The sequence below is a fragment of the Bufo bufo genome, chromosome 3 (assembly GCF_905171765.1).
Source record: "Bufo bufo chromosome 3, aBufBuf1.1, whole genome shotgun sequence".
Lineage (NCBI taxonomy): Eukaryota > Metazoa > Chordata > Amphibia > Anura > Bufonidae > Bufo > Bufo bufo.
In genome coordinates, this window is record NC_053391.1 from 511,608,047 (window position 1) to 511,635,114 (window position 27,068).

General features: G+C 43.6%; 1 protein-coding gene across 1 annotated transcript in view; it reads right to left on the bottom strand.

Moving 5' to 3' along the window:
• Nucleotides 1–280: 280 nt before the first annotated feature.
• UCHL3 (ubiquitin C-terminal hydrolase L3) overlaps nucleotides 281–27,068 on the bottom strand; it is a 76,900-nt gene continuing 50,112 nt past the window's right edge. The window contains exons 7-9 of the mRNA XM_040425344.1: nucleotides 8,960–9,035; nucleotides 5,633–5,691; nucleotides 281–419 (exon numbers count right to left, since the gene is read on the bottom strand). Coding sequence (XP_040281278.1) covers nucleotides 336–419; nucleotides 5,633–5,691; nucleotides 8,960–9,035 — 219 coding nt within the window. The 3' untranslated portion in view covers nucleotides 281–335. The remainder of the gene's footprint in view (nucleotides 420–5,632; nucleotides 5,692–8,959; nucleotides 9,036–27,068) is intronic.

Below are 27,068 nucleotides of genomic sequence, written 5' to 3' on the forward strand. Positions count from 1 at the left end.
CTCTCTGTTGTGCTGTCGGGAGAATCCGATTACCGGTAAGTGTAATCATAATTTTCCTTTGTACATTACATCTATTTAACAAGCCCTGACGGTTTCCCTTTGTACGGTTTATTGGTAACATCACAGTGAAGATGTCACTGATGAGAAAGACCTGAACACAAGCTGCAGGAGGTAGTCACCACAGTATGTCTGCTTTGGTAAACATTGTCTTTTTATTATTAACACACAGTACTCTGAGATTTTCTCACAAAGATATAAAATCCATTTTATCATCACGTGGCTTTCTTCCAAGTCTTCTTGGCCATTTTTAGTGTTCCACTGAAGTCCGGATTTTGTTATGCTTTAGAGAATGCCACCACAGTAAACCTCAGTTCATCTGGATCACGCTGCATGAACTTTCTGCAGACTTCAATGGCATCCTGGAAAGTGATAGGAAGGAGAAGATAAAGATCCAAACACATTTAATATAAAAATTAGATTGGCGTACTCACTGCACGATTAGACGCTTGACAAAAACATGCATTTCTTCAAAGATCAAGGGTTGAAACATCGGGGAAAGGGCTGATGTTCGCCGGTAGATAAATTATTTGTCGGGAGGACTGGCTTTGCTTTCTTTCATCGTCTGTCATTTGTGAATGTATGTTGCAATGCTGGCAAGCGTTTATCTGCTCCCATTGTCTAAACTGATGGGATATGGATGAAGGTACTAAACACAAGGATGGATTACAGAAATGTAACTATAAGCACAAAGAAATGTGATGATTACTAATGGGATTCTTTATGTAATCACAACTGTTAAGTAGGAACTTAAATGGATTTGCCAGGGATATTTAAAGCGGACCTGTCTCCTCTCCTGACATGTCTGTTTTAGTAAATCATTGTATTCCACATGAAATGACAATTCTGGAACATTTAGGGTGTGTCCCTGAAAAGTCTGGCACTGTCCAATCACTGGTGCCAGTATCAAACCCCTAACTGGTACCACCCATCTGTACCTTTATCCATAAAATTCTAGCAGTAATAACTGAAGAATGCCAGAACATAGTCATAAGAAATTATTCTCCAGAATTGTTATTGCATGGGGAATGAAAGTAGTGTCTAAAAAGGACAAGTCAAGAGAGGTGACAGGTCCTCTTTAAAAATTGTCATAAAATAAAGCAGAGAATCCCTCTCTGGTCTTGGCTGCAGTCCTGAACTGATGAGATTGCAGATAACCTACAGTGTGACTGCAGCGGTGAAGTGCTGGTAGTAACAAAGTCAACACTGCGGGACAGCAACAGGGAGCAGCGGGAACACCGGAACCCCCTTGATATGAATGCCCCACCACCATTTTGTAATAGCATGTAATAAAAAATGTTATATAGCCACTGAGTTATTCATTGAAATGTATCTGTATAGCGCCACCTGTTCTTTTTCTAATTTCTCTGTCTGGCTCATGAGATGGTCGCACATGCTCAGTTTCATCCATCAACTGCCTCCTGAGCTGTGATAGGAAGAGAGCTGCAGCAGAATGGACACACCTCCTGAGCTGTGATAGGAAGAGAGCTGCAGCAGAATGGACACACCTCCTGAGCTGTAACCGATAAGACACTCCCCTTGAGCTGCCAGCTTGATATAAATCTAGCAGAGCAATGATTGGGGAGATCTCTGGATCAATATGAGGTACAGGGCTGGTTCTAGCTTTGTTAGAAAGAGATTGACATGTGCTATATCATCTCTTATTTTCATTTTTTACATTAGTCATGGCATAATCCCTTTAAGATGTGCAATTTGAGAAAAGAAAATGCTATACGATTTTTCCCAATTCCTACAGGGCAAAACTGGTTAGCAATGGCACAGTATGGTACTGAAGAGGTAGATTTATCTAGGTAGTTATATTATGCCTCAGATCTCTATTACAGCTTCCCATTACTTTTTACCCAGCTTTTCTGGCACCCTTAAAGAAAAGCCTGGCCAGCAATGGCACTGTTTGGTTGCTAGAGGGAGATTTATCTAAGGTAGAGCAGCAGCCTGGACGCAAGGGACCCCCGTCTGATCATCACCTGTGCACATCCCCTTTAATACTCCTGGAAGACTTTCTAGCCAGGGAAATGCAGATTTTTTGGAAGGGCACACAGACCTTATCCTCTTCTTAGAGAGTAACATTATCTTTATAGTTTTTCTGTACATCCCGGGAGGGATCTCAAGGCTCTCTGCACACTGACAGTGCTGTCTCCAGGGAGGAAATGGCTGCAGCTGATGAATGAATAGGAAACACACTAAATGAAGCAGCAGAGGTTGTTTCCTTCCTCTAAACACTGTGGTGAGAAGCAATCGTACCCCAGCACCAGGACACCGGATGAGCACAATGCTCCACGATTAATATTGTGCTGGTATATATCTCTCTGGGAAAAATCTGATGGAGGTGGTCTTTATAGGAGACCACAATGTGCCCATTACTGATCCTAACCTCTTACACTCATTCCAGCTTATACAACCACAGCGGTAATATTAGTGCCTCTCCAAATTTTCAAGATAATCTAATCTGAATAAGTTATTCAATAGATACCGAATGAACAGTTCCGCCAGTACGGTGGGTATTATACGGTTTCTAACAGATTTATTTAGGAATAAGGAAAGGAGCTTGGATGCTAAAGAAATCTCTCTACATGAAAGTGTTTTGAAATGATATAATCTAATCTTGGATGAAACATCTCAGTTTCTATGGTCATCTCCACCCCAACATGTCAATAAAGAAAATGTTAAATTCTTTTAATCCTTCATTTATGGGTCCTGATATGGATTAGATTATAAAATAGGCTGCAATGTCAGAGCCATTGAAGAATATATCCTCTAGAGCAGGGGTGCACAACCTGCGGCCCGGGGTCCACATGCGGCCCTTGATACCATTCTGTGCGGCCCCCAACCATCTAGTAACAGACCTGCATGTCTATGTCTTGTGGTTGCTCACATGTATTTTCCATGTAATCTCCCATTAGATGGGAGTCATAGAACTGGAACTAGACACTAATGGTATATACTGTATGTACAATCTGCCATAAATACAGTATTTCAGTTGTTAATACCCCTTGACATTGCTTCAGTCTGAAAATATGGCCCCCACACAGAAAATGTTGTGCACCCCCTGCTCTAGAGTCACTATTATGACAGGCTGTATACTGTGCCAGCATCCTACTGAAAAGGACACTTGGGAGGAGGAATGCAAAGAGAGTCCTGTCAGGCAGCTGCTCTCGTCAGCAGAGTTCTCAGCATCTGCCTCACAAAACTACCTTTTCAACTGGATGAAGGCATAATATACATGTTCTACCTACAGCTTCCAGAAAAACAACTCAAAATGCTAACATATTATGTACCCATCACTATCTTATAACTGGTCATGGACTGATCCTCTCTGCAGGGAACAGGTGACGGGTTACCAGAATTTCTAGACTACTGGAAGTTGAATTAAAGGAACAACCTAATGCAATGGGCTGGTCTGTGGTGTAGTTTGCCAACATTGCACCGCTCTTTTATACTGGATTCTTTATATGATTATTTGTGAAACACTAGATCAATGAATAGTAAATCAAGAGATCAGAGCTTTCCTGAATTCAGATTTATGACACAAACATCTTGGGCTCTGCTAACTTTGTGTTTCTCCTTCTATCGGGGGCTTCAGTATTTTTGACAGTAAGAGAAGCATACTTTGGGGTGCTATTCCTACCTTTAAACTAAGAGTCTGACAGATCCCATTAGAAGCCACAGACATCCGTCAGATTAGTTTGAAATCAGATCTGTCAAAGCTTTTATGGCTCCATCATAAAAACAAGTCATGATGCTGGTGTGAACAGAGGCTTAGGCCGTCAGAGTGTGACGGATTGGCTCCGGATGCTTTCAGGGGGCGTTCAGTGAAACTCGCATTACTTTACAAGCAAACCCCCTCTTTTCCCCCCTCCCCCTCTTCCCCCCCTCCTCCTTCCCCCTCGCTCCCTTCCCCCCCCCCCCCCTCCCCCCTCCTTCCCCTCCCCTTTCCTGGTTTGTCAATGACAATTGGTGAGGGTGATATATCACAATATACGAATTGTATATATATCCGAGATGATATATTGATTATAATGCACTTGCACTTTTTTAACACTCACTGGTTAACAGTGAAGGACACGTGTATATATATGGGTGATGACCTTCATTTATATATATGGGTTAAGCCCTCTTTATATTAATTTATATATACAATTTTTTTCACTGGTGATGTATGATTTATTATTTGTATTAATACTGTGGGTTACACACACAACATTTTTTATGGATTCTTATATATCCTTAAAGAGTTTATGCACCTTGCACTTTCTATCACTATTTTTTAATATTTAATTAATATTAGATTACTCATATTATAGATTTCTTGTTTTGAATGCAATGGATGGGTCATGACCTTTATATGACAGATGTATATCTGCTATTATATTCATGAGGGATAAGATGCCCCATCCATCGTTCTATTTGCACTTTTGCGGAATAATCTGGTGTGTAATGTGTGTATGTAATAATTAATAATTGTTATATTAACTTTTTATATATTCCTGTATATCTATATCAAGATAATCATTGTATATGTACCCCGATGTATATCTCTATTGCTTATGTATGTTTCTTCTGCCTTTCAAATGTACGTATATGTTAATATGATGGATCCGAATTATGTAGTAAGGTTGGATGACGCCACTGGGCTGCGACTTTGTTGTGCGCGTTCAAGTGACGTCATCCGGATCACGTGACCAGAAGCGGATCACATGTTTCCGGGTGGTCACGTGTTCCCTTAGATGCCGGCATCTAGGAAGTCCATCAGATTGATTCCGGCGTAGTCCGGTGATGCATGAACCGATGATTACTGGTATGTTGATTGGCTGACATCTATATTTAAACCATGTCCTCCAGTGATGACGCTACCCCCAGACGAAGGTACGCCGAAACGCGCGTTGGGGTTGGCGCCATCCTGGAGGAGACTCTGTTGGGTAATTGTCCTGGTTCCTACTATGTTTGTTTTCATGCATGTAATATATATATTTTTTGACTAATCATGTTTAAGGATAGGGACTCTGTCCACTGCATGTCTCCTCCAGCGATGTTGCGTTTTTATCTCCTGCACTGATTCTTTTAATCATGTATGTTGTTAAATATAATGTGATTTTGTAATAAAGAATTAATTAGTACCAGCGGTCTGGCATTTCTCTATGTAGGTTATATACTTTACAAGCAAGTTCAGTCAGTTTTGTCTGCGATTGCGTTCAGTTGGTCAGTTTTTCCGTGCAATGCGTTTTAAATGCGTGATACAAACATCTCTTAGCAACCATCAGTAAAAAACGGATTGCATCCGCACTTGCTTCCGGATGCAATGCGCTTTTCACTGAAGACCCATTCACTTCTATGGGGTCAGGGCTGCGTGAAAAAACTAAGAATATAGAACATGCTGCGTTTTTCACGCAACGCAGAACTGATGCGTGAAAAAAATGTACACAGACCCATTGAAATGAATGGGTCAGGATTCAGTGTGGGTGCTATGTGTTCACGTCACGCATTTCACCAGTGTGGAAAACGCCCGTGTGAAAGGTGCCTTACAGGAAAAAAACATTTGGTAATGTGGTGTACTTACTTCTAACAATGTGTCCTCACTAGTTTTCCCATGGTTTATTGGAAAAGGCTTCCTTCCATCTGTGACATGAAAAAAAAAATATTAAAACATTAATCCAGTTTTGTATGATTTAAAGTGGTTTCTCCACCAAATGTAGCTATGCTGCAGTGCCCTGCACAGTGGGTAAACGGGGCAAATAAGGGAATAAGCCACAGGAAAGACCACCAGCGTTCTGATCATACCACCACTGATCAGAACGCTATATAAAATCTTTAGAGCAGCGATCTCAAACCTGCGGCTCTTCAAATGCAAAATTACAACTGTCAGAGGATGCTAGGAGTTGTAGAAGGGGAAGAATACATAGAGAATGGGAATAATGGGTCTGTCAGAGTTTTTTTTTTTTTTTATAGATTATGGAACTCTCTGCCTGAGGAGGTGGTGATGGTGAGTTCACTAAAACAGTTCAAGAGGGGCCTGGATGTATTTCTGGAGTGTAATAATATTACAGGCTATAGCTACTAGAGAGGGGTCGTTGATCCAGGGAGTTAGTCTGATTGGAGTCGGGAAGGAATTTTTTCCCCTTAAGTGGGAAAATTGGCTTCTACCTCACAGGTTATTTTTTTGCCTTCCTCTGGATCAACTTGCAGGATGACAGGCCGAACTGGATGGACAAATGTCTATTTTCGGCCTTATATACTATGTTACTATAGGCAGGAAAGCTATTAGAATAATTTTAAAAAACCCTTAGACCTTATGCACACGACTGTATGTATTTTACGGTCCGCAAAAAATTGGATCCATAAAAAATACGGATGACGTCCGTGTTCATTCCATATTTTACGGAACAGCTGGCCCCTAATAGAACAGTACTATCCTTGTCTGTAATGGGGACAACAATAGGACATGTTCTATTTTTTTGCAGAACGAAAAATACGGATATACGGAAACGGAATGCATTTTTTTGCGGACCCATTGAAATGAAAGGTTCCACATACGGTCCGCAAAAAAACAAAAACGAACGGACACAGAAAGAAAATACGTGTGCATGAGACCTCATTCTCACCATCACAAGCTGCCTCCATTCCTTTGCTATCGCTCAGATCCCCTCTGCCGCTAAAGCCACCTCATGTTTTTAGTTGCAGTAATGACACACCACACGTTACCTTTGCAGCCATGTACTGGCCTCAGCAGTCTACAGCACAAGACAGATGTTTTTTTTTTTTTTTTTTTAATCCAATAGCTTCCCTGCCTTTTTTAAGGGATTCGTTCACCAGGACATTTAGGCTGCGCTCACACGGGCGAGATTTCCGCGCGGGTGCAATGCGGTAGGTGAACGTATTGCACCCGCACTGAATCCGGACCCATTCAATTCAATGGGGCTGTTCAGATGAGCGATGATTTTCACGCATCACTTGTGCGTTGCGTGAAAATCGCAGCATGCTCTATATTCTGCGTTTTTCACGCAACGCAGGCCCTATAGAAGTGAATGGGGTTGCGAAAAAATCGCAAGCATCCGCAAGCAAGTGCGGATGCGGTGTGATTTTCACGCATGGTTGCTAGGTGACAGTCTATTCACTGTATTATTTTCCCTTATAACATGGTTATAAGGGAAAATAATAGCATTCTGAATACAGAATGCTTAGTAAAATAGCGCTGGAGGGGTTAAAAAAATAAACAAATTAACTCACCTTCTCCTCTTGATCGCGTAGTTCCCAGTCTCTTCTGATGAGCTGTCGGCTAGAGGACCTTTGGTGACGTCAGATCACATGCTCCAATCACATGGTCCTTCACCGTGGTGATGGACCATGTGATTGGATCATGTGATCTGACGTCACCACAGGTCCTAGCCTGTAGTTCATCATTAAAGAAGTAAAGAAGAGACCGGGAACTACGCGGAGGAGGCGAGTTAATTTTTAAAAATTTTTTTTAACCCTCATTTGATCACCTACTATGCATTCTGTATTAAGAATGCTATTATTTTCCCTTATAACCATGTTGTAAGGGAAAATAATACAATCTACACTACAACTAACCCAAACCTGAACTTCTGTGAAGAAGTTCGGGTCTGGGTACCACAGTCGGTTTTTTATCACGCGCGTGCAAAAAACATTGCACCCGCGCGATAAAAACTGAACATCGGAATGCAATCGCAGTCAAAACTGACTGCAATTGCATTCCTACTCGCGCGGGTTTGCTGCAACACACCGGGACGCATCCGGACCTAATCCGGACACGCCCGTGTGAACCCAGCCTTACTCTTAAACTAGGCACAATGCCCGGTAGGTCTAACTCTGCTGAGTGTAATGATGACTTTCATTTTATGATCTACTGCTTCATTCAGTTTAATTCAAATGTAAATAAGCAGTTAAGTGCACTGAGGGCGGGCCCAAGTCACTCTGTGAACCCTTGCTCCTCCTGCTTCCTCTGACCCCTCCCTCTTTGTTGCCAGGGCCAAGCGAGATGTCTATGCAGTTACCTAGCCCTGTCAATCACAAAGGAGAGGGAGAGGCTGGCAGAGGAAGCACAGAGTGCACTTAGCTGCTCTTTTCCATATGGATTAAGTACTTTTTCTCCAGAATGACGCAACGGATCGCTAAGTAAAAAGTATATTAGAGGGCCCTCTCTCCTGTACTAGTTTGTAACTCGCCTTGTTCATGCTTGGTGCAACTGTCTGTATTATGTATGTGCACCCCTGTTCATATGTACAGCGCCATGGAATGAACGGCGCTTTAATAATAAATAATAATGTAGCGGAGTTAGACCTACAAGACATTGTGCCTGTCTTCACAGTGGATTCTTAGTGACAGACTCTCTTTAAAAAAAATAACAACCCCTTTAACATTGTGCCTCAATGCACTTTAGGTCACCTGGACACGTTGCGGAATATGCAGTTTTTTCCCCCATGCAGCATAGTACAGTACCAGCAAAGTGTATACGATTACAGAAATCTTATGTGCACTTTGGTTGTTTCTGGGTTGAGATTCACCTGCAGTGTGGATTTCCGCAGCATGTCAATGATGTTTGCTGTTTTAGCTGCGGATTTCATCCTTTTCCAGAGAGTGAGATCTGCAGCAAAACTGCATCTTAGGGTCCACAACTGCGGAACGGATGCGGACCCATTTTGAGGACGTGTGAATGGACCCTAATCTGCAACAAAAACCGCTGTAAGAAATTGTGGATTTCTTATGTACGGACACCCCGCCATTGTATGCAGGCGGCCCTAGGTGTAGAATTCTGAACAATGAAGCCCCTTCCTCTACTAATAGGCAGGTGTATGGTGGAGGTGGGGATACGGCTGCTTCTTCAACACGGCACATACATTAATACATGAACATATATTATAATTACCAAGTTCATAGAGATGACCTTGTAGATGGACAAAAGCAACAAAGTGTAAATCTACTTTGTCATCGATACTGGGAGCCTGTGAGAGAATAAAAAGAGTTAACGCGCAGGCATACAGCATACAAGTATATGAAAGGATACGGCAGGCGTCCTATGGTACACACAGGCATATAGCAGAAGTCAATAACGCCTTGAGCTTCAGGGTGCGGAGCAGGAACTCTATGGCTTGTGGTTATGGGTTGGTAATGCTTTGTGACATGCATCTCCTCTCTGGGACAATAGTAATTTAGTTCTCGTTTCAAGTAACAATTCAATCATATAATTACATAATTCCCAGTGCATTGTTGTCCCACTCCGCCCTGTAATATTGGCCCAAGCACTGTGTCATGCTCTAAAAGAAGTTTGCCTAAATCTGACACTTACAACCGGTTACTTGTCAAACTTATGGACCCCATGATTGAAACCACAATTATCAAAAAAAGACAAAAAAGACCCCTAGTGCCCGAATTCAATGGATAGCTGGCTGTGTATGAATGGTCCTTCTCCAATGAAATGAATGAGAAACGTCTGAACGATAGAACATCTTCAGCAATTCCTTAATTGAAAACAACCAACTGCCAACTTGATATTCAGGACACATCTAAAAGGCATACCGACTTTCAATTTTGGAAAAACACCTCTAAGGGCTTGTGCAACTGGCCATGCCCGTATTGCAGCGCGCAAACAGTAGGTCCGCAATATGTGGGCACCGGCCGCGTGCACCCCGCATCACGGATCTGGACCCATTCAATTGAATGGGTCTGCAATCCAGAAGGTCAGTGCGGAACGGAGGCACAGAAGCACTACGGAGTTTATAAAAGCAATAGAGAGTCCCAATCAAATCATAGCTATTTTGCCACTGAGGAGGAACAAAGTTTCAGAAAAGTGTCTGGTGTAGACTGTGACATTGGCTATCTATATTGGAAACATATTCTGAATATACTCTGATTGCAATACCAAGGAATCAAGCATCTTCAGAAGTCCGATGTGGGAAAGATCCAAGAGCGCATGCATGAAGATATCCTGGCCGGTTTATTCAAACAAGAGCGGTAAGTGCAGGGGGATCGCCATGACTGGTAAAAGATATTTATCTCTTATTTAACAGCACCAAAGGAATTATATAGAAGTCCACAATATAGGAGGATACCGATATACAGCATTGTGCAATTACCGGTTATAACATCTAAAGGCTATTGTAACACAACATCTATGACGAATCCTCCCAATAGCGGAAAGACTGCTGTATGAAGTATTAGGGCTCTTTCACACCTGCGTTATTGTCTTCCGGCATAGAGTTCCGTCGTCGGGCGCTCCAGAGTGACGTCAGGGCGCCCCAAGCGCATGGATCATGTGATCGCATGGATCACGTCATCCATGCGCATGGGGCGCTCTGACGTCATTCTGGAGCGCCCCGGGAGCCGCACGGACTGTAAGTATACCGCTCCCCCGCTCCCACTATGGCAACCAGGACTTTAATAGCGTCCTGGGTGCCATAGTAACACTGAAAGCATTTGGAAGACTGTTCCGTCTTCAAATGCTTTCAGTACACTTGCGTTTTTCCGGATCCGGCGGGCACCTCCGGCAACGGAAGTGCATGCCGGATCCCAACAACGCAAGTGTGAAAGAGGCCTTACTTAGTAAGGAGGACAAACAGTGTAAAAACCTGCACACACATGGATGGAAGAAACAATAAATATTGCAATCTATGTAGATACTAGTGTTGGGCGAGCATGCTCGAGTCAGTGTATTTAAATCTAATTTAGCCTCTATTTCTGAAAAGTTTCTGGCGGGATTCAAACTCACAACCTTCTACATTACAGACCAGAATGTTAACCATTACCCTATAATGCTGCATGGCCAGTTAAAAAAAAAAAAAAAAAAAAAAAAAAAGAGAGAGACTTGTGCTGTATAGGAATACTGTAAAATATGAGACTTCTGCTGTATAGGAATACTTACTACTAGTAAGTATTCCTAAACAGCAGAAGTCTTATATATATATATATATATATATATATATATATATATATATATATATTGTGGCAATGTGAACATTGAGGTGTTGTTTCCCCAGGTTCCAGTCCGGGACTTGAGACATGCTCATGTCCAGGGATCCTATTTAATCCTGCTACTGGATCTTGGGTGTGGCTCACTCTGGAGAGTCTGTGTGCAGCAGAGGCCTGGGAAGGCTCTGTCTGTGTGGTATCAGCTGGGCAAGGCTGAGGGACCACGAGGCTGGGAGATAGCCTGGAGTTGGGGGGACTACTGAACCCCAATCCCCCACAAGAAACAGTGAACTAGAGACAGTGGGCGTACTGTGCTCTGTACAGCCAGGAGGCTGTGGGACATTGGCTGACAAAGCCGCACGAGTTCACAGGGTGTGAACTGTGACCTAGGTGAGTCAGGAAACTCTGTGTTAGTTAGAGCCTAGCCGGGCAAGTGTTTATTATTTTATGTGTAAGGGTACTATCACACTTGCGGCAGGATGAATCCGACATGCTGTTCACCATGTCGGATCCGTCCTGCGGCTATTTCGCTGTGCCCCCGGGCCGCCGCTCCGTCCCCATTAACTATAATGGGGACGGGGGCGGAGCTCCGGCGCAGCACGGCTTAAGGCCGGCGGACTAAAATTACTGCATGTCAGGTTTTTTTAGTCCGGCGGCTTTCGCCGTGCTGCGCCGGAGCTCCGCCCCCGTCCCCATTATAGTCAATGGGGACGGAGCGGCGGCCCAGGGGCACGGCGAAATAGCCGCAGGACGGATCCGACATGGTGAACAGCATGTCGGATCCGTCCTGCCGCAAGTGTGAAACTAGCCTTAGGTGAAGCTGCGACTTCATGATGACCTATATTGGTTGGAGTGTAAAATAAATGCACTGTTTGGACCTGAAACCTGGTGTCCTAAAGTCGTATCTGTGAGAATGACCCCCGAATAAGAGGCAATCCCTTACAATATACACTCACCTAAAGAATTATTAGGAACACCATACTAATACGGTGTTGGACCCCCTTTTGCCTTCAGAACTGCCTTAATTCTACGTGGCATTGATTCAACAAGGTGCTCATAGCATTCTTTAGAAATGTTGGCCCAAATTGATAGGATAGCATCTTGCAGTTGATGGAGATTTGAGGGATGCACATCCAGGGCACGAAGCTCCCGTTCCACCACATCCCAAAGATGCTCTATTGGGTTGAGATCTGGTGACTGTGGGGGCCATTTTAGTACAGTGAACTCATTGTCATGTTCAAGAAACCAATTTGAAATGATTCGAGCTTTGTGACATCTTTCAGCCTTTCTTACCTTGGCCATGTCTCTGAGTATTGCACACCTTGTGCTTTTGGGCACTCCAGTGATGTTGCAGCTCTGAAATATGGCCAAACTGGTGGCAAGTGGCATCTTGGCAGCTGCACGCTTGACTTTTCTCAGTTCATGGGCAGTTATTTTGCGCCTTGGTTTTTCCACACGCTTCTTGCGACCCTGTTGACTATTTTGAATGAAACGCTTGATTGTTCGATGATCACGCTTCAGAAGCTTTGCAATTTTAAGAGTGCTGCATCCCTCTGCAAGATATCTCACTATTTTTGACTTTTCTGAGCCTGTCAAGTCCTTCTTTTGACCCATTTTGCCAAAGGAAAGGAAGTTGCCTAATAATTATGCACACCTAATATAGGGTGTTGATGTCATTAGACCACACCCCTTCTCATTACAGAGATGCACATCACCTAATATGCTTAATTGGTAGTAGGCTTTCGAGCCTATACAGCTTGGAGTAAGACAACATGCATAAAGAGGATGATGTGGTCAAAATACTCATTTGCCTAATAATTCTGCACGCAGTGTATATACTGTTCAGCATTGATTGTGCCTTTCCCGATGTGTAAGCTGCCCACACCATAGGCATTAATACACCCCCATACCAGCAGAGATGCAGGCAAACTGTGAACAAGCCGGATGGTCCCTCTGGGGTCTCCAGGACACAACGTCCGTGGATTGCAAATCTTGATTCAGAGCAGTTTTAACTCACATTCATGGTTTGAACAGGGAACTGTGTTCATGGGCTGGGATTTCTGGAAGTCTTCCTGAGCCCATGCAGTCATTTTCAGTACAGAATCTTCACTGTTTTTAATGCAGTGACGCATGAGGTCCCATAGATCACGAGCAAGCAATATTTATTGTCTGCTGTGTTCCCTGAATACATGGATTTCTCCAGATTCTCTGAATCTTTGGATAATATTATGTACTGTAGATGGTGGGATATTCAAAGTTTTCACAATTTTTACATTGAGGAACACTATTCTGAAATTGTTCCACAATTTTAAGATGCAGTTTTTCACAGGTTGGTGAACCTCCTGCCATCTTTTCTTCTGGGCCTGTCTTTCTAACATGCTCTTTTTCTGCCCAGTCATGTGACTTTGTAGAAAGTTTCTCCCAAGCCGTTTTTTATTAGCACCATTTACTTTTCCAGCCTTTTGTTGTCCGTCCCAAACTTTTTTGAAATGTTTTGCTGCCATCAAGTTCTAAAGGAGTTATTTTTTCATGAAATGGTAAAATGTCTCACTTGCAGCATCTAATGTATTCTATGATCTACTGTGAATAAAATATGTGTCTATGAGACTGGCATTGTATTCTGTTGTTATTTACATTTTATATAGGTGTCTGCGTGGGTTCCCTCCCACATTACAAAGACATACGGATGGGGAACTTAGATTGTGAGCCCCATTGGGGGACAGTGTGATGCTAATGTCTGTAAAGGGCTGCTGAATATGTCAGCGCCATACAAGTGCATAAAATAAATAAAGTGTCCCAAATTATTAGCAATTTTGAGTTTTTTTTTCCTGCAGCGACCGATGGTCCGTGAAGAAATTCTGATGTGTGAATTGGTCCATTGACAGAGTTCAATCTGTGTGCTGTCCATTCTACCCACTGACAGTATGCGAATGTGAAAATGATTACTCGCCAGCCCCATGACAAACAAGTGTCCTGCATCCAGTAAGGCAGTTCAGGATTCCTAGTGCTGTCTCACACTCATAGAAGGGATCATCCATAGACCGAATTCTCCAGCTAATCTCGGACTGTAGAGTCGGACACAGGAAAACACTGCTACACTCAAGTAGCTGCTAGACAGCCATGCAGGAGATAAAATTGCTGTGATATAGACATTGTACTAGGAACCTTTAGAAGGGTTTTCCGAGATTTAAATACTGCTGACCTATCCCCTGGCTGTGCCTGGTATCGCAGCTCAGCCCCAGTCACTTTTGTGGGGCTGAGCCTAGGAAAAGTGATCGATAGACGTGTTGTCACTTGTGCTAGGGAAAGCTGCAAGCGCCAATGCCTCATCGAACAGCTGATCAGCGGGTGTCCCAGGCGTTGTACCCCACTGATCAGAAACTGATGACCTATCCAGAGCAGTATTTAAGTCTCGGAAAAACCCCTTAAAATCATGACCACTGCTGTACCAGTAAGAACTCTGGATTCCTGCTGTATGAGCATTTTATGGTCTCTGTGAGTTGACTGGTACAATTTTATTATAATGCTGTTTAATGGGGATATTGGTAGGGTTAATTATATTTGCTGGAAAGCCTACACTTCTGTATGGGTTCTGCAGGGTGCATCCTTTATATAGGGACTATTCATATATGTTATGGAAGTTGCTTGGCCCAGACATGCAGAACATTCGATCAGGTGAAGAAGGAAGATAATGGCAGAATCACGTTATACCAGCAATTAAATCTGTCGCCCTGACTCCATGACAAGCTGTACTAACAGTGACATCTGCAGGCTAATGGCGTACCACAGTGAACTTGCTGACAATGTAAGATTAACTCCCATTTTTAATAAAAAATAAATAAAAAGCCACACTTTTTCATTTAAAAAAAGGAAATAAACAATGCCCAGGAAATAAACGGGACATTCAGTAGCATTATTCTCATTGCTTACAGGGGATTGTCATCATATGCATTTATGGCATGTCTTCAGGCCCCTGACTCCCAGGTGGCTTACTGACCTGTTTCATAAATCCCTTAAGCCTCTTTCACACGAGTGTGACGGATTAGGTCTGGAAGCGTTCAGTGAAACTCGCACCATTTTGCAAGCGAGTTCAGTAAGTTTTGTCTGTGATTGCGTTAAGTTGTTCATTTTTTTCCGTGCAGGTGCAATGCGTTTTGATGCGTTTTTCACACTCGTGATAAAAAACTGAAGGTTTACAAACATCTCTTAGCAACCATCAGTGAAAAACGTATTGCATCCGCACTTGCTTGCGGATGCAATGCGTTTTTCACTGAAGCCCCATCACTTCTATGGGGCCAGGGCTGCGTGAAAAACGCAGAATATAGAACATGCTGCGTTTTTTCACACAACGCAGAACTGATGCGTGAAAAAACAACGCTCATGAACACAGACCCATTGAGATGAATGGGTCAGGATTCAGTGCGGGTGCTATGCGTTCACGTCACGCATTGCACCCGCGTGGAAAACTCGCTCGTGTGAAAGGAGCCTTACAATTCAATGGATAGGGCTACAAAGCCATCCCCACCCCTTCACGTGCACTTCACACGTGGCTGGAAACAGCAACAATTCACGGTAAAACTACATGCAATTTTTAACGTGTGGTTCCTGGCCGTGCAGCACAAACCACGAAAAAGCTCAATAATAGGACAACTAAAAACATGAACGTTCTATATAAATGTTAACCAGACAAAAAGCAACTTCTTATAGAACGGACTGCATTATTATTATTTGAGTTTTTTTTTATGTTGACTTAACTAGTACTGATCTTACGCAATTTGAAGGTGCAGATTCCAAATATCAAGCCAGAAATGATGTATCAGGTCCACATTTTTTACAAGAATTTATTTTACATATTGTTAAGTTTAAAAGGGTTTTCCAGGATTTTTATAATGATGACCTATCTGATCAGAGCGGGTCTGACACTCAGAATCCCCAATGATCAGCTGTTTTGAGAAGGCACCGCTGCCTTCTCGCATCTTACCAAGCATAGCACCATACATTGTATAGCGGCTGTGCTCGGTATTGCAATTCAACCCTATTCACTTGAATGGGGCTGAGCTGCGCCTAGGCCACGTGATCGATGAACATGTCTTTACTGGCCTAGGAAAAGCAGAGATCCAAAGTCGATTTGTTCTACCACTTCGTTTTAATGCTGTATGGAGACCTGTCTCAGTACAGCATTAAAATGTATTGCCTCTGTATCGGCAAAATTCATTTCACCCGAAGTCGCATGATCACGGTAATCACATGTGCGTCTTTAAAAACATATAAAAAATAGCAATCCGAAGTCAAGTTCGGTACCAAGATACCAGCCGGTACCAAATCCTACTTTGAGTTGCCATTTTTAAATGTTTTCAAAGACGTAGCTGTGATTACCGAATTAATTCACCGAAGTCTCGCGCGACTTCAGGTGAAACTAATTTTGCCAACATGGAGGCAATACATTTTAATGCTGTACAGAGACAGGTCTCTGTGCAGCATTAAAATGAAGTGTTTGAACGAATCGACTTCGGATCTATGATCCGAAACGCGATTCACTCAACACTAGTCCTAATGTCCTTATCTTTGGCATTTGTTGGCACAATGATGTTCTTTTAGACCAGGGATCAGCAACCTTCAGCTGTTGTGAAACTACAACTCCCAGCATGTTCCTTTACCTTCTGTGGGAGTTCAGAGAACAGCCAAGTAAGTGTGCATGATGGGAGATGTAGTTTCACACCTGGAGTGCCGGAGTTTGCAGATCACGGTTTTAGACGATCAACATAGACTATGGGTTTTTTCTACAGGCTTCTACCTAGTAGGCCTATTTATATTGTTTGGTTTATTTGCAGTCTTGCCTCTCAGCCTCTTCCAAAACAGGCATAGAAAATGATAAATGAGTCGGGCCCCTGCCCACGCACCCTTTTTTAGACCTGGAGCGGGGAAGGGACCTGACTCGTCTCACTTATTTTCTATGCCTGTTTTACATAACTTCGGCGCATCCCCCACCAGAGCAGGGGTTATTAAGACTACTGAAGTAATCGTATTGCACTAGGATAGATGTATTACCTTTTTTCATCTGACGGGCTCACATCATCGTTTTAAGATAAATGCCAGCTTTCAGCCAGACAAAAAATCCTGGCAGACAGCCAGCAGTGTGCCGGAAAGTGTCCGGATCGCCATTGTATCACGTTAGAGTCAACGGGGATCCATCAGTTGTTAGCTATGCTGGATACGGTGAACTCCGACAGACCGTTCCTCTGACGGATTTTAAAACACTGATGTGAATGTAGGGTTTTCCAGCTCGTCACCTATTTAAACTCGTTTGAAAGGACCATTCATTCATTTCTATGAATTAATGTTTAGATTTTAGCTCATTTGTCATTCATACGGATATCATACATGTTAAATTGACGCATGATGAACTGTCCAGTTATGGAAAACAATACCTGACTACAATAAACAAATGTGATATCTGAATTCAGCACACAATAATTTACAAAGATCAGATGTTATCTTGTGGTCCTCAAAACTGATGTAGACAAATGTTATAATCCAAGTGTAGACTGTGTGCTTGAAGGGTATGCCATCAGGTTAACCGTGTGTGGGTAATATACACACACTCATACAGTCAAGTCACATTATTATGACCACTTCTTACTTTCGATGTCGACTGTGCGTAGCTCATGAAGGATGTCACGTATCATGAGCTGGCTCGGTGGGTATATACGGTGTGTGATAGGCTGTCTGCAGTCATATGCATCATTGTGGTCATGGATGAAAGGGGCTATTTTGCAAAAAATGGATGATAATTGGCTTTCGAGCCAAGGGTAGTAGTATTTCGGATACTGCGCAGTTAGTGGACAGTTCTCCTGCTGCTGTGGTGTACAGTAAGTGTATCGTGAGTGGACAAATGGCCGCACTGTGAATAATCCATGTGGAAACTGCGGAGCACCACGTGGCATTGATGTGAGAGGTGAACGTCAGCTATGAAGGTGCTAAAGGGTGCACAGACATGATACAGTGGAAAAGCTCACCACCAAAATGAACCAGGGGACTACCAGACATGTGCCTAAAACAACAGCTCAGCGAACTCTACTGCGTATGGGGATCCGAAGCAGATGGATGATCACTGCACGTCTGCTTCAGATGGCATAGATGCAAGTTGCATCAGCAGAAAAGGACTACATTTTCGCAGCCTTATCAGAATTGGACCTCTTTTAATTGGCAAAGGGTTGCCTTGTCTGATGAGTCATGTTTTCTGCTTCATGAAGAACAAACCCCCTTCAACCATTGCTGGAAGAACACAGGCTGGTGGGGGCAGTGTTATGGTCTGGGGAATGTTTTCGTGGCATTCTCTGGGCCCAATCATCCATATGGAAGGCACTCTCAACCATTCTTGCAGATTACATACACCCATAAATGCAGATTGTCTTCTCTGGGGAGGATGGGATCTTCCAGCAAGACAATGCAACATGTCATATGGCTAGAAATATCCAACATTGGTTGGAAGAACATGACCAAGACTTCCAAGTGCTATCCTGGCCACCTAATTCCCCAGACTTCAACCCAATTGATCAAATGTGGGACCACCTCGATCGTTGTGTAGATGGATGCATTGGACTGCAGTTAGAATGGCTCCAGACACCTGTGACAACCTACCAGGGTCTTATTGAGTCACTTCCAGCCCATCTGTCCATGCTGGACACAGTGGTGACGCTGGATATTAGCCAGTGAGCATAATAATGTGACTCGACTGTGTATTTTGGACTGTGTTCACATTAAAAGATATTTGCCCAGGATATGTTTATTTTCAGGCATGACTGTACACTAGAATTTATTACAGTCAACCTTATGTACAGGTCACAGCACATTCTGTGGGAGTAAAGTGCTAATGTCACTAGTTTCTAAATGACTACAGAAGGAATTTTAGGTCAGTGACATAACAGTTATGTACGGTATACCCCCCTTCCCCCCCCTACAATTTAAGGAATCTACCGTCCAATTCCAAGGTCACTTTTCAGTCATTTATTTACGGTATTTAACGGACAGTGTTAACTTTCAGTGGTGCTTGAGCAAATATTAGGCAGTTCAGTGGAGGAGATTATAGAGGACCTAAAACCTCTCCTGACAAGTCTGTTTCACAATGTAATCACAATACTGGAGCAACTATTCTCTTGACAATGTTGTGCTCGATTATTCCAGCTAGAAGTTATGAATGAATTGCCAGAAGTTTGAAATGAAGGTCCAGATGGATGTTGCCATTTGGGGTTGTGTCCTTGTACAGTCTGACACTGACAGCACTGACTGGACTGTGTCAGACTGTGCAGACTATTAGCAATTCATGTGTAACTTCTAGCAGGAATAATGGAGGAATAACACAACGCAGAGTTATATGAAAAGAGGCTTAAGAATTGTTATTACACAGAAATATCAGAAGAGGTGACTGGTCCTCTCTAATACTGGCCCCGTCTCTCTTCTGGTGTACAGAAGAGAAATAACAATGGAGTCCATTGTAGGGCGGCGCTTTGAAATCACCATAGAAGGTTTCCGTTTATTGTTGAAGTTGTTGTCCACTCCAGTTAGTGACTACAAGCTGCTATCTGTATAAAGCACACTATCATACGTTTCTCAACGGGCATCTTGTACTTCTTGTCTTTTTTTTTAACTCCAGAGAAATATAGATAAATCTTTCCAAATATACTTAGGATTCGCATGCAATACTGTGCACATATAGGAGGTCAATTATTATGCCCCTCTGGTCAGAAACTAGAGTAAAAAAAGGAGACGTCGCGAAGGCAGGACCATCAGGCACCGCATATTTATCATCATTTACACCACTTTTGTGGAATAAATGATAACTGACATGTAGACAGCTGCTCTCGGTTATGTTGGCATACGCATAACTGTAAATGAATAGGGTTGGAGTTTATTACTGATGGCCTATCCACTATATCAGATAGAGGGGGGCCAAGTTTCAGGACCCCCACTGATCGGTAGTTCGAAGAAGCTGCAGAGCTCACATGGCATAGACGAAGATTAGTCCCATTCAAATGAATAGGGTCGAGCTGCAATACAAAGCACAGCCACTATCCAGTGGATGGCGCTGTGCTTGGTAAGCTGCGAGGAGGCAGAGGCACTCTTCAAACAGCTGATCGGTGAAGGTGCCGGGTGTCAGACACCCACCAATCAGATATTGATGACCTATCCTAAAGAAAAACATCACATTGGGGAATGAACAGAAAGAACAGGTATATGGTGCCTTCCTTTTCATATTTTTTTTATTTCAGATCTGCAAATTCTCGGGCTTCTCTTCAGTCATCCAAAAAGGTAGCATTGCGACTCAGACTGTGCACACTGTGCATCGACAGCCCAAGACACTTCCTACTTGTCCAGCCCTGCTTTTGGATTGGCCAGCTGTGTTCATGTGAGCAGTGCTGGCCAATCCAAGGGCAGCAGGAAGTGTCTTGCGCTACTGAATGCACAGTACTCTTAAGGCAGTCTGAGAAGCGGTGCAGCCATCTTGGGTGGCAGAAGGGGAGCCCGGGAACTGCAGCTAAAAAGATGAAAAGGAGGGCACTAGATAATGTTCATTTCCCAGTTAATGTAATTTATTTTTTTCTTGAACTGGACGGATGCTTCCAGATTAGCCGGGCAGGGAGAAGCAGGAAAGAAGCCACCGAGAGGATGCTTCTCACCATGCCTGGCACTTGTGTAAAACCATGATTTCTCTGAAAAGCTGCAGTGGTTCAGAGTACAGCATAGTCCATTGTTATTAGGAAGCCTCTATGTATTTCGGGCAGAATGAACCTGCTGACTGGTTCCCTTTAACAACCAACTATGGCCTCATGCACACGGCCGTGTTCCGCGGCCGAGAGCGGTCCGTGGTACCACGGCCTGGATTCCTGTTGAGAGCAGGAGCGCACCGCGTCATTGGTTGCTATGACGCTGTGCCCTTCATGCCGCCGCTGCACTACAGTAATACACTCGTATAGTGTATTACTGTACAGCAGCGGTGGCATGAAGCACACAGCGTCATAGCAACCAATGACGCCGTGCGCTCCTGCTCTCAACAGGAATCCAGGCCGTGGTACCACGGACCGCTCTCGGCCGCGGAACACGGACGTTTGCATGAGGCCTATGTATTTAATCTAATTATTAGTTTTCTACTTCATCAATTCTGCTTTTTCATAATTCTGGGCACACAACACTCCCCTGCTGGTTCAGGTTCTGTACAGAATATACCATATTGAATTACAACCAGGAGCGGCAAGTTACTGTACAGTATGAGATAAAAACTGAATAAGCCAACAGACAGCGCAGAAAAGTCAATTACATTATAGGATCTCACCTAACTTGATGCAACTCTACAACAAACTAGTATAATGCACAAGTCGAAAACTACAAGCAGCAGAAGATAAATCCATTTGAATTTAAAGGGATTGTGAGCCCCACAGAGGTGCATGCACACCACCGCTCCATTCTCGTGCGACGTGTTGGGACCTCAGTTATCATGATCGCTGGAGGTTCTTATGATCGTTGGGAGTACCAGTGGTCAGACCTCCAGTGATCTCAAGTTCTGTTAGTGGGACAACCCTTTTAAAAGGCCCAGGAAAACAATCCCAGTGCCATTACAAAGCTTAATGTGTGCAAGCACCATCTCTGGCAGTCCCATAGAGGTTAATGGAGCAGGTGCCCAGGTTTGGGGAGCCTCTGCCCTCCGTTCTTATATTTCCTGGTGGCTGACTGTTGTGGTCCTGTGCTGATGTAGTCCATACATGTCAATGTTTGATGCTTCATGTGTCCAGAGATCCTCTTCTGCATAGCACTCTTGTGATGAAGTAATTATACAGATGTAACACTCATAACACAAAAGGTAAACTGTTGCAAGAAATATAAACTTACTGTAACTTTCAGCGGCTTTTGGTGCGTTAAATGTCAAGTAATTTATTTAGCGCATTAAGTGCCAAGATAATGATTGCTAGTATTGTTGAGCATAATTATGAAAACTTCAACTCGGCTGCTTTGCCGAATTTCACAAAGAAATTTGCTTCCTGACAAATTACTTTGTCACAAAGCGCGTTTCTTTGTAAGTAGCAGGCGCAATGAGGGGGAAGGGTGATTGTGCTGCCCCCATCATTGAACCGCTCAGATGCTGAACGCGGTATCTGATGTAAAAATGGAGGCTTTTCAGGGGTTAAAAAAAAATAAAAAATAAAATAAAATACTCACCTTAGGGTACTTTCACACTTTCCGGTATTGAGTTCCGTCCTAGGGGCTCAATACTGGAAAAAAACGCTTCAGTTTTGTCCTAATGCATTCTGAATGGAAAGCATTCCGTTCAGTATGCATCAGGATGTCTTCAGTTCAGTCACTTTTACAGTATTTGGCCGGAGAAAATACCGCAAATTCCGGAACACTTGCCGGAATGCTGGATCCAGCATTCATTTCCATTGAACTGTATTAAAGCCGGAGCCGGTACCAAGTGTTCCAGAAAAACGGATCCGGTTTTCTGGTCTGTGCATGCACAGACCTTTAAAAGTGTGAAAGAAACAAATACCGGATCCGTTTTTCCAGATGACACCAGAGACACGGATCCGGTATTTCAATGCATTTGTCAGACGGATCCGCATCTGGATCTGGAAACAAATGCTATCCATTTGCACACGGATTTCCGGATCCGTCAGGCAACGGAACTGCCTGCCGGATTCCTCTAATGCTAGTGTGAAGGCACCCTTATCCGTTCTTGATTGAAGATCCTGCGGGAAATCTCACACGGGGCAGGATGACGTCATCACACTGACCAGCGAGACATCATACATGACAATGTGACATCCCATTGCACTAGATTTCGTGGTGGATATTCAATCAAGATGGCCGCGGCGGCCTCTTCGCGCTTAAATGGATGAGAAGAGTATGTATTTTTTATTTTTAATGCCAATTCAGGGAAAATTGATTAGTTACCGCTAAGCACCAGGAAATTTGCTCAACCCTAATTGCTAGGTCTGTACTAGGTCTTACTTTTGCTACTATTTTGGGTATATAATTGCTGTGTAGGCCTCCATCTCCATGGTAACAAACAATCCTGATCCTACATTTATACTCCCTTCCATTGGTCCTCTACTTCTTCCTAGTATAAATTTGGTAATTTAGTAAATGAATGGGTGAAATTGAAGAGAGTATGACTGCATAAGGGCTGCAGAAGGTTTGTTACAGACACTAGCAGACGCATAGCAACCTCAGATGCAAATTTAAAAACGATTTGCAAAAATTGCTAAATTTTTCATTTAAGATGCCCTGGAGGAATTAAAAAATGGTTGCACAGACCTTAACGGGGTAGTGCACCACTACATTTTTTTTTTCTAAGCACCTCCCCTGGCCAGACTGTGGTGAGCCACGGTGACGAGCATACTTACCTAATCCCCGCTGCTGCGTTCTAGCTCCATCGCTTCTCCTCGGGCACCACATGTCCTAGGTCTTCCTGCATCCTGTTTGACGCTGGTCTGGTGACTGCCAAACCCAATGACTGCCCGAGGTGCTGACGTGTCACGTGACCCAGTCAAACAGGATGTTAACGCAGAGAGACCCCGGGACCTGCAGTCGGAGGGGGAGCGATGGAGGCAGAACCCAGCAGCGCGGATCAGGAAAGTATGAGGGACAACTGAAAAAAAAAAAAAAGCACTCCAATGGTGAACAATCCTTTTAAAAGGGGGGTAGAAGAGATGTTTTATAGGAATCATCCCAGGGTCCATCGATGGAGAGAAGTGGTGCTGTTTCTAGAAGAAAGCTGCCATGTTTTTCCAATCCTATAAAATCCCCTTTGAAGGCCAGAGCTGATCGGGGGATACTTGTCCTGGAAACTGCCATGGCTGGCTGTTATAGCCAGGAGAAAGCTGCCAAGGCCCGCACAATGCCCAGTGAAATGCAGTACCTATCTGGTCAGGTTTGAGCCAAAGGAGTTCCCTGTATCACGTTCATATGCCCAACAGGGACAAACCTGGTAATATATCTGTGAGGGAACTGGATTAACCACACCAAAACCTGAATTTGTAGGTTTGAATGCAGGTACACCTTAATCAGATATGAGAAAGGCAAGAACGCTTCTGCAAGACATCACTAGCAAACATAACAATTACGCATCAATTTCTAGACACAACAATTGGCGTGTAACATGCTGTGACTTGCGAGTGCGTGTGAAGTTTCTAAAATGAAGGGTTTTCTTTTGGCAAGGTGAATTTCTTCTACATTTCTTTAACTACTTATAAAGTACCACTACTAATCCTGTAAATAGACAAACAATCCCAACCAACCTTCTCATCCTAATATTACATGGTCAATTACCTTGACTAAAAAGATTGAACACACACTATAAGGCCAAAAGGCTGCAGGAAAACAATCATCATACCTTAAAGGGAACCTGTCATCGGCAAAAACCACCCCAAACCGCCAGCAGTACCTTCAAGTAGCCGGCAGAAATGAATACAATGCAACACAACTGTTGCAAACCAAATAAAGGTACAAAAAAGTATTCTAATGCTAATGCTATGCTTAGTAAATAAATTTGAGATTCTTGGCAAATACATTTTGTACAAAATTATTTGGGCCCGTCTGCCTTCCCTGCCCCTTCGCCTGTGACTGACAGCGCTAATGCAGAGAGTTCGGCTTGCTTTGCCGAAAAGCCGTCCATCAGTCACAGGCGAAGGGGCAGGGAAGGGGGCACGGTTACCTTGACTTCAAGCGCAACTTGAAAATAGCACGGGCAGGGGATAAAAGAATGTTTTTTCCTGCTTTTACCGCATGTGACATCATTAGAAACACACTGCTGGCTACTTGAAGGTACTGCTGGTGGTTTGGGGTGGTTTTTGCCGCTGACAGGTTCCCTTTAAAGCACTTGTTTAGGCCAATTGTGAGGCCAATATGAGTTTTTATGGTGGTCGCTAATGTGCTTTAAACCTGCACATACGCCTTTTTAAGGCGCAGCAAGTTTAGCCTGGCATAGGTTGGTGCTGGGTAGAACGGGTGGTAAGAAAAATGAAATAAAGGTTTATTTAAAAAAATACCAACGTTTTAAAATGCAAAAAATAAATAAATATTTAAATCGTCTTAACATATTTGTCTCCGATGCATCTGTAACGACCTGAACTATACAATGATGTAATTTATTCTGCACGTGAACACTTTAAATAAATGAAATACAGTAAATGCCAGAATTGCTATTTTTTGCTTACACACAACAAACAATGAACGTCCCCCAAAAATAAAGCCCTCGCACAGCTCTGAAAGAAAATAAAAATGCGATATGCTCCCATTGTCTATGATGAGAAAACCCCTTTAAAGGCTATGGCTACATTTGAAGAAATTTTTTATTATTGATTCACATGTATATTGGGCTAAAAATATTGTTTTAACTTGTCAAAAAGGGAGGAGAGAGAGGAACTAAAGAGGAAGCCGTCAGAGAGCCAGTGAACGGATTCACTGTGAAAAGCTTTCTGCAGATGCTATGTACTATGAAACATGGATGCTGCAAAAGTCAAATAAAATAATATTTTTTATAAAAATCCATTACAAAAAATAATTTTTGACAAAATATATGAAAATCAATAATAATAAGTCTACATTGCTCATGGTGATATTAGGCTTGCATGTGGACACCTGGCCATGGAAAACCCATCCATAAACCCCACAAATATTTTGACAGCTCCTCTTTTGTCTCAAAGCATAGCAGCAGAAATAAGGCTGTACAGGTCAGCATCCTCTTCTTCCCCAAGCTGGGAGTACTGCACAGTGCCAAATGTAGGGGCGGGCGGGACGGGCGGCCGCCCGGGGCGCTGTCAGAAGGGGGGCGCCCTCTTGTCGTTTCTCTGCCGTGCGCCCTGCCTCCCTCCCTCTGACATCTCGCCTGCCCTGCGCCCGAGTGCCGGCCCGAGTCCTCTCACTCTTCAGACAGTGCGGGTGGCACTTACTGACGTCACGCGCCTGCTCCTCCCACTAGGCGGCGCAGGCGCGTGACGTACAGTGAGTGAGTGAGTGCCGCACTGCCTGCCTGTTACCGCCCGCCCTGAGCCCCTGAGCAGTGCTGATGCCTGCTGTGAGGTGAGTGATGGTCTGGGGGGGGGGGCATTAATTACAATGGGCGGGGGCATTAATTACAATGGGGGGGCCACTGTGGGAGACATGAAAATGGGGGCCACTGTCACTGTGGGGGACATTAAGTTTAATAAGGATCACTATGGACATTATTTAGAATGGAGGCTGCTGTGGGTGTCATTACTCATTATAACTGTATAATGTCCGATAGGCCTAGTCCTGAGCTGAGTTATATTACCCTGCCCATGCCCTGTATAATAATGTACCCATCCCTGATACCCCTTAGTTATATTACCCCGCTGGAGTAATATAACTAAGGGGTATCAGGGTACATTATTATACAGGGCAGGGTAATATAACTCAGGACTAGGCCTATCAGACATTATACAGTTATAATGAGTAATGACACCCACAGCAGCCTCCATTCTAAATAATGTCCATAGTGATCCTTATTAAACTTAATGTCCCCCACAGTGACAGTGGCCCCCATTTTCATGTCTCCCACAGTGGCCCCCCCATTGTAATTAATGCCCCCGCCCATTGTACCCACAGCAGCCTCCATTCTAAATAATGTCCATAGTGATCCTTATTAAAAATAATGTCCCCCCACAGGCAGGCAGTGCGGGCGGCGGCGCTCACTCACTGTACGTCACGCGCCGCGTGACGTACAGTAGTGAGGTGAGCACCGCCGCCCGCAGTGCCTGCCTGTTACCGCCCGCCCGGAGCAGTGCTGAGAAAGAAGCCTGCTGTGAGTGAGAGCCTGAGTCTGTGGGACAGTGGGTCACTGGGTGCGTCACTGTGACCGTCCGTGCAATGTGGTTACACATTTTTTACAATGGGGAGACACTTATTTCATCGAGCAGTTTTTTTGACACTCGCCCTGAGAGAAATTTTACCTAGAAACTGCACTGGTACTGTATGTCATACTTTTCTTACAGGTTGTTACACCTGGAACATAACTAGCTTTACAAGGGTACATATACAAATATGGCAAATTTGCTGTA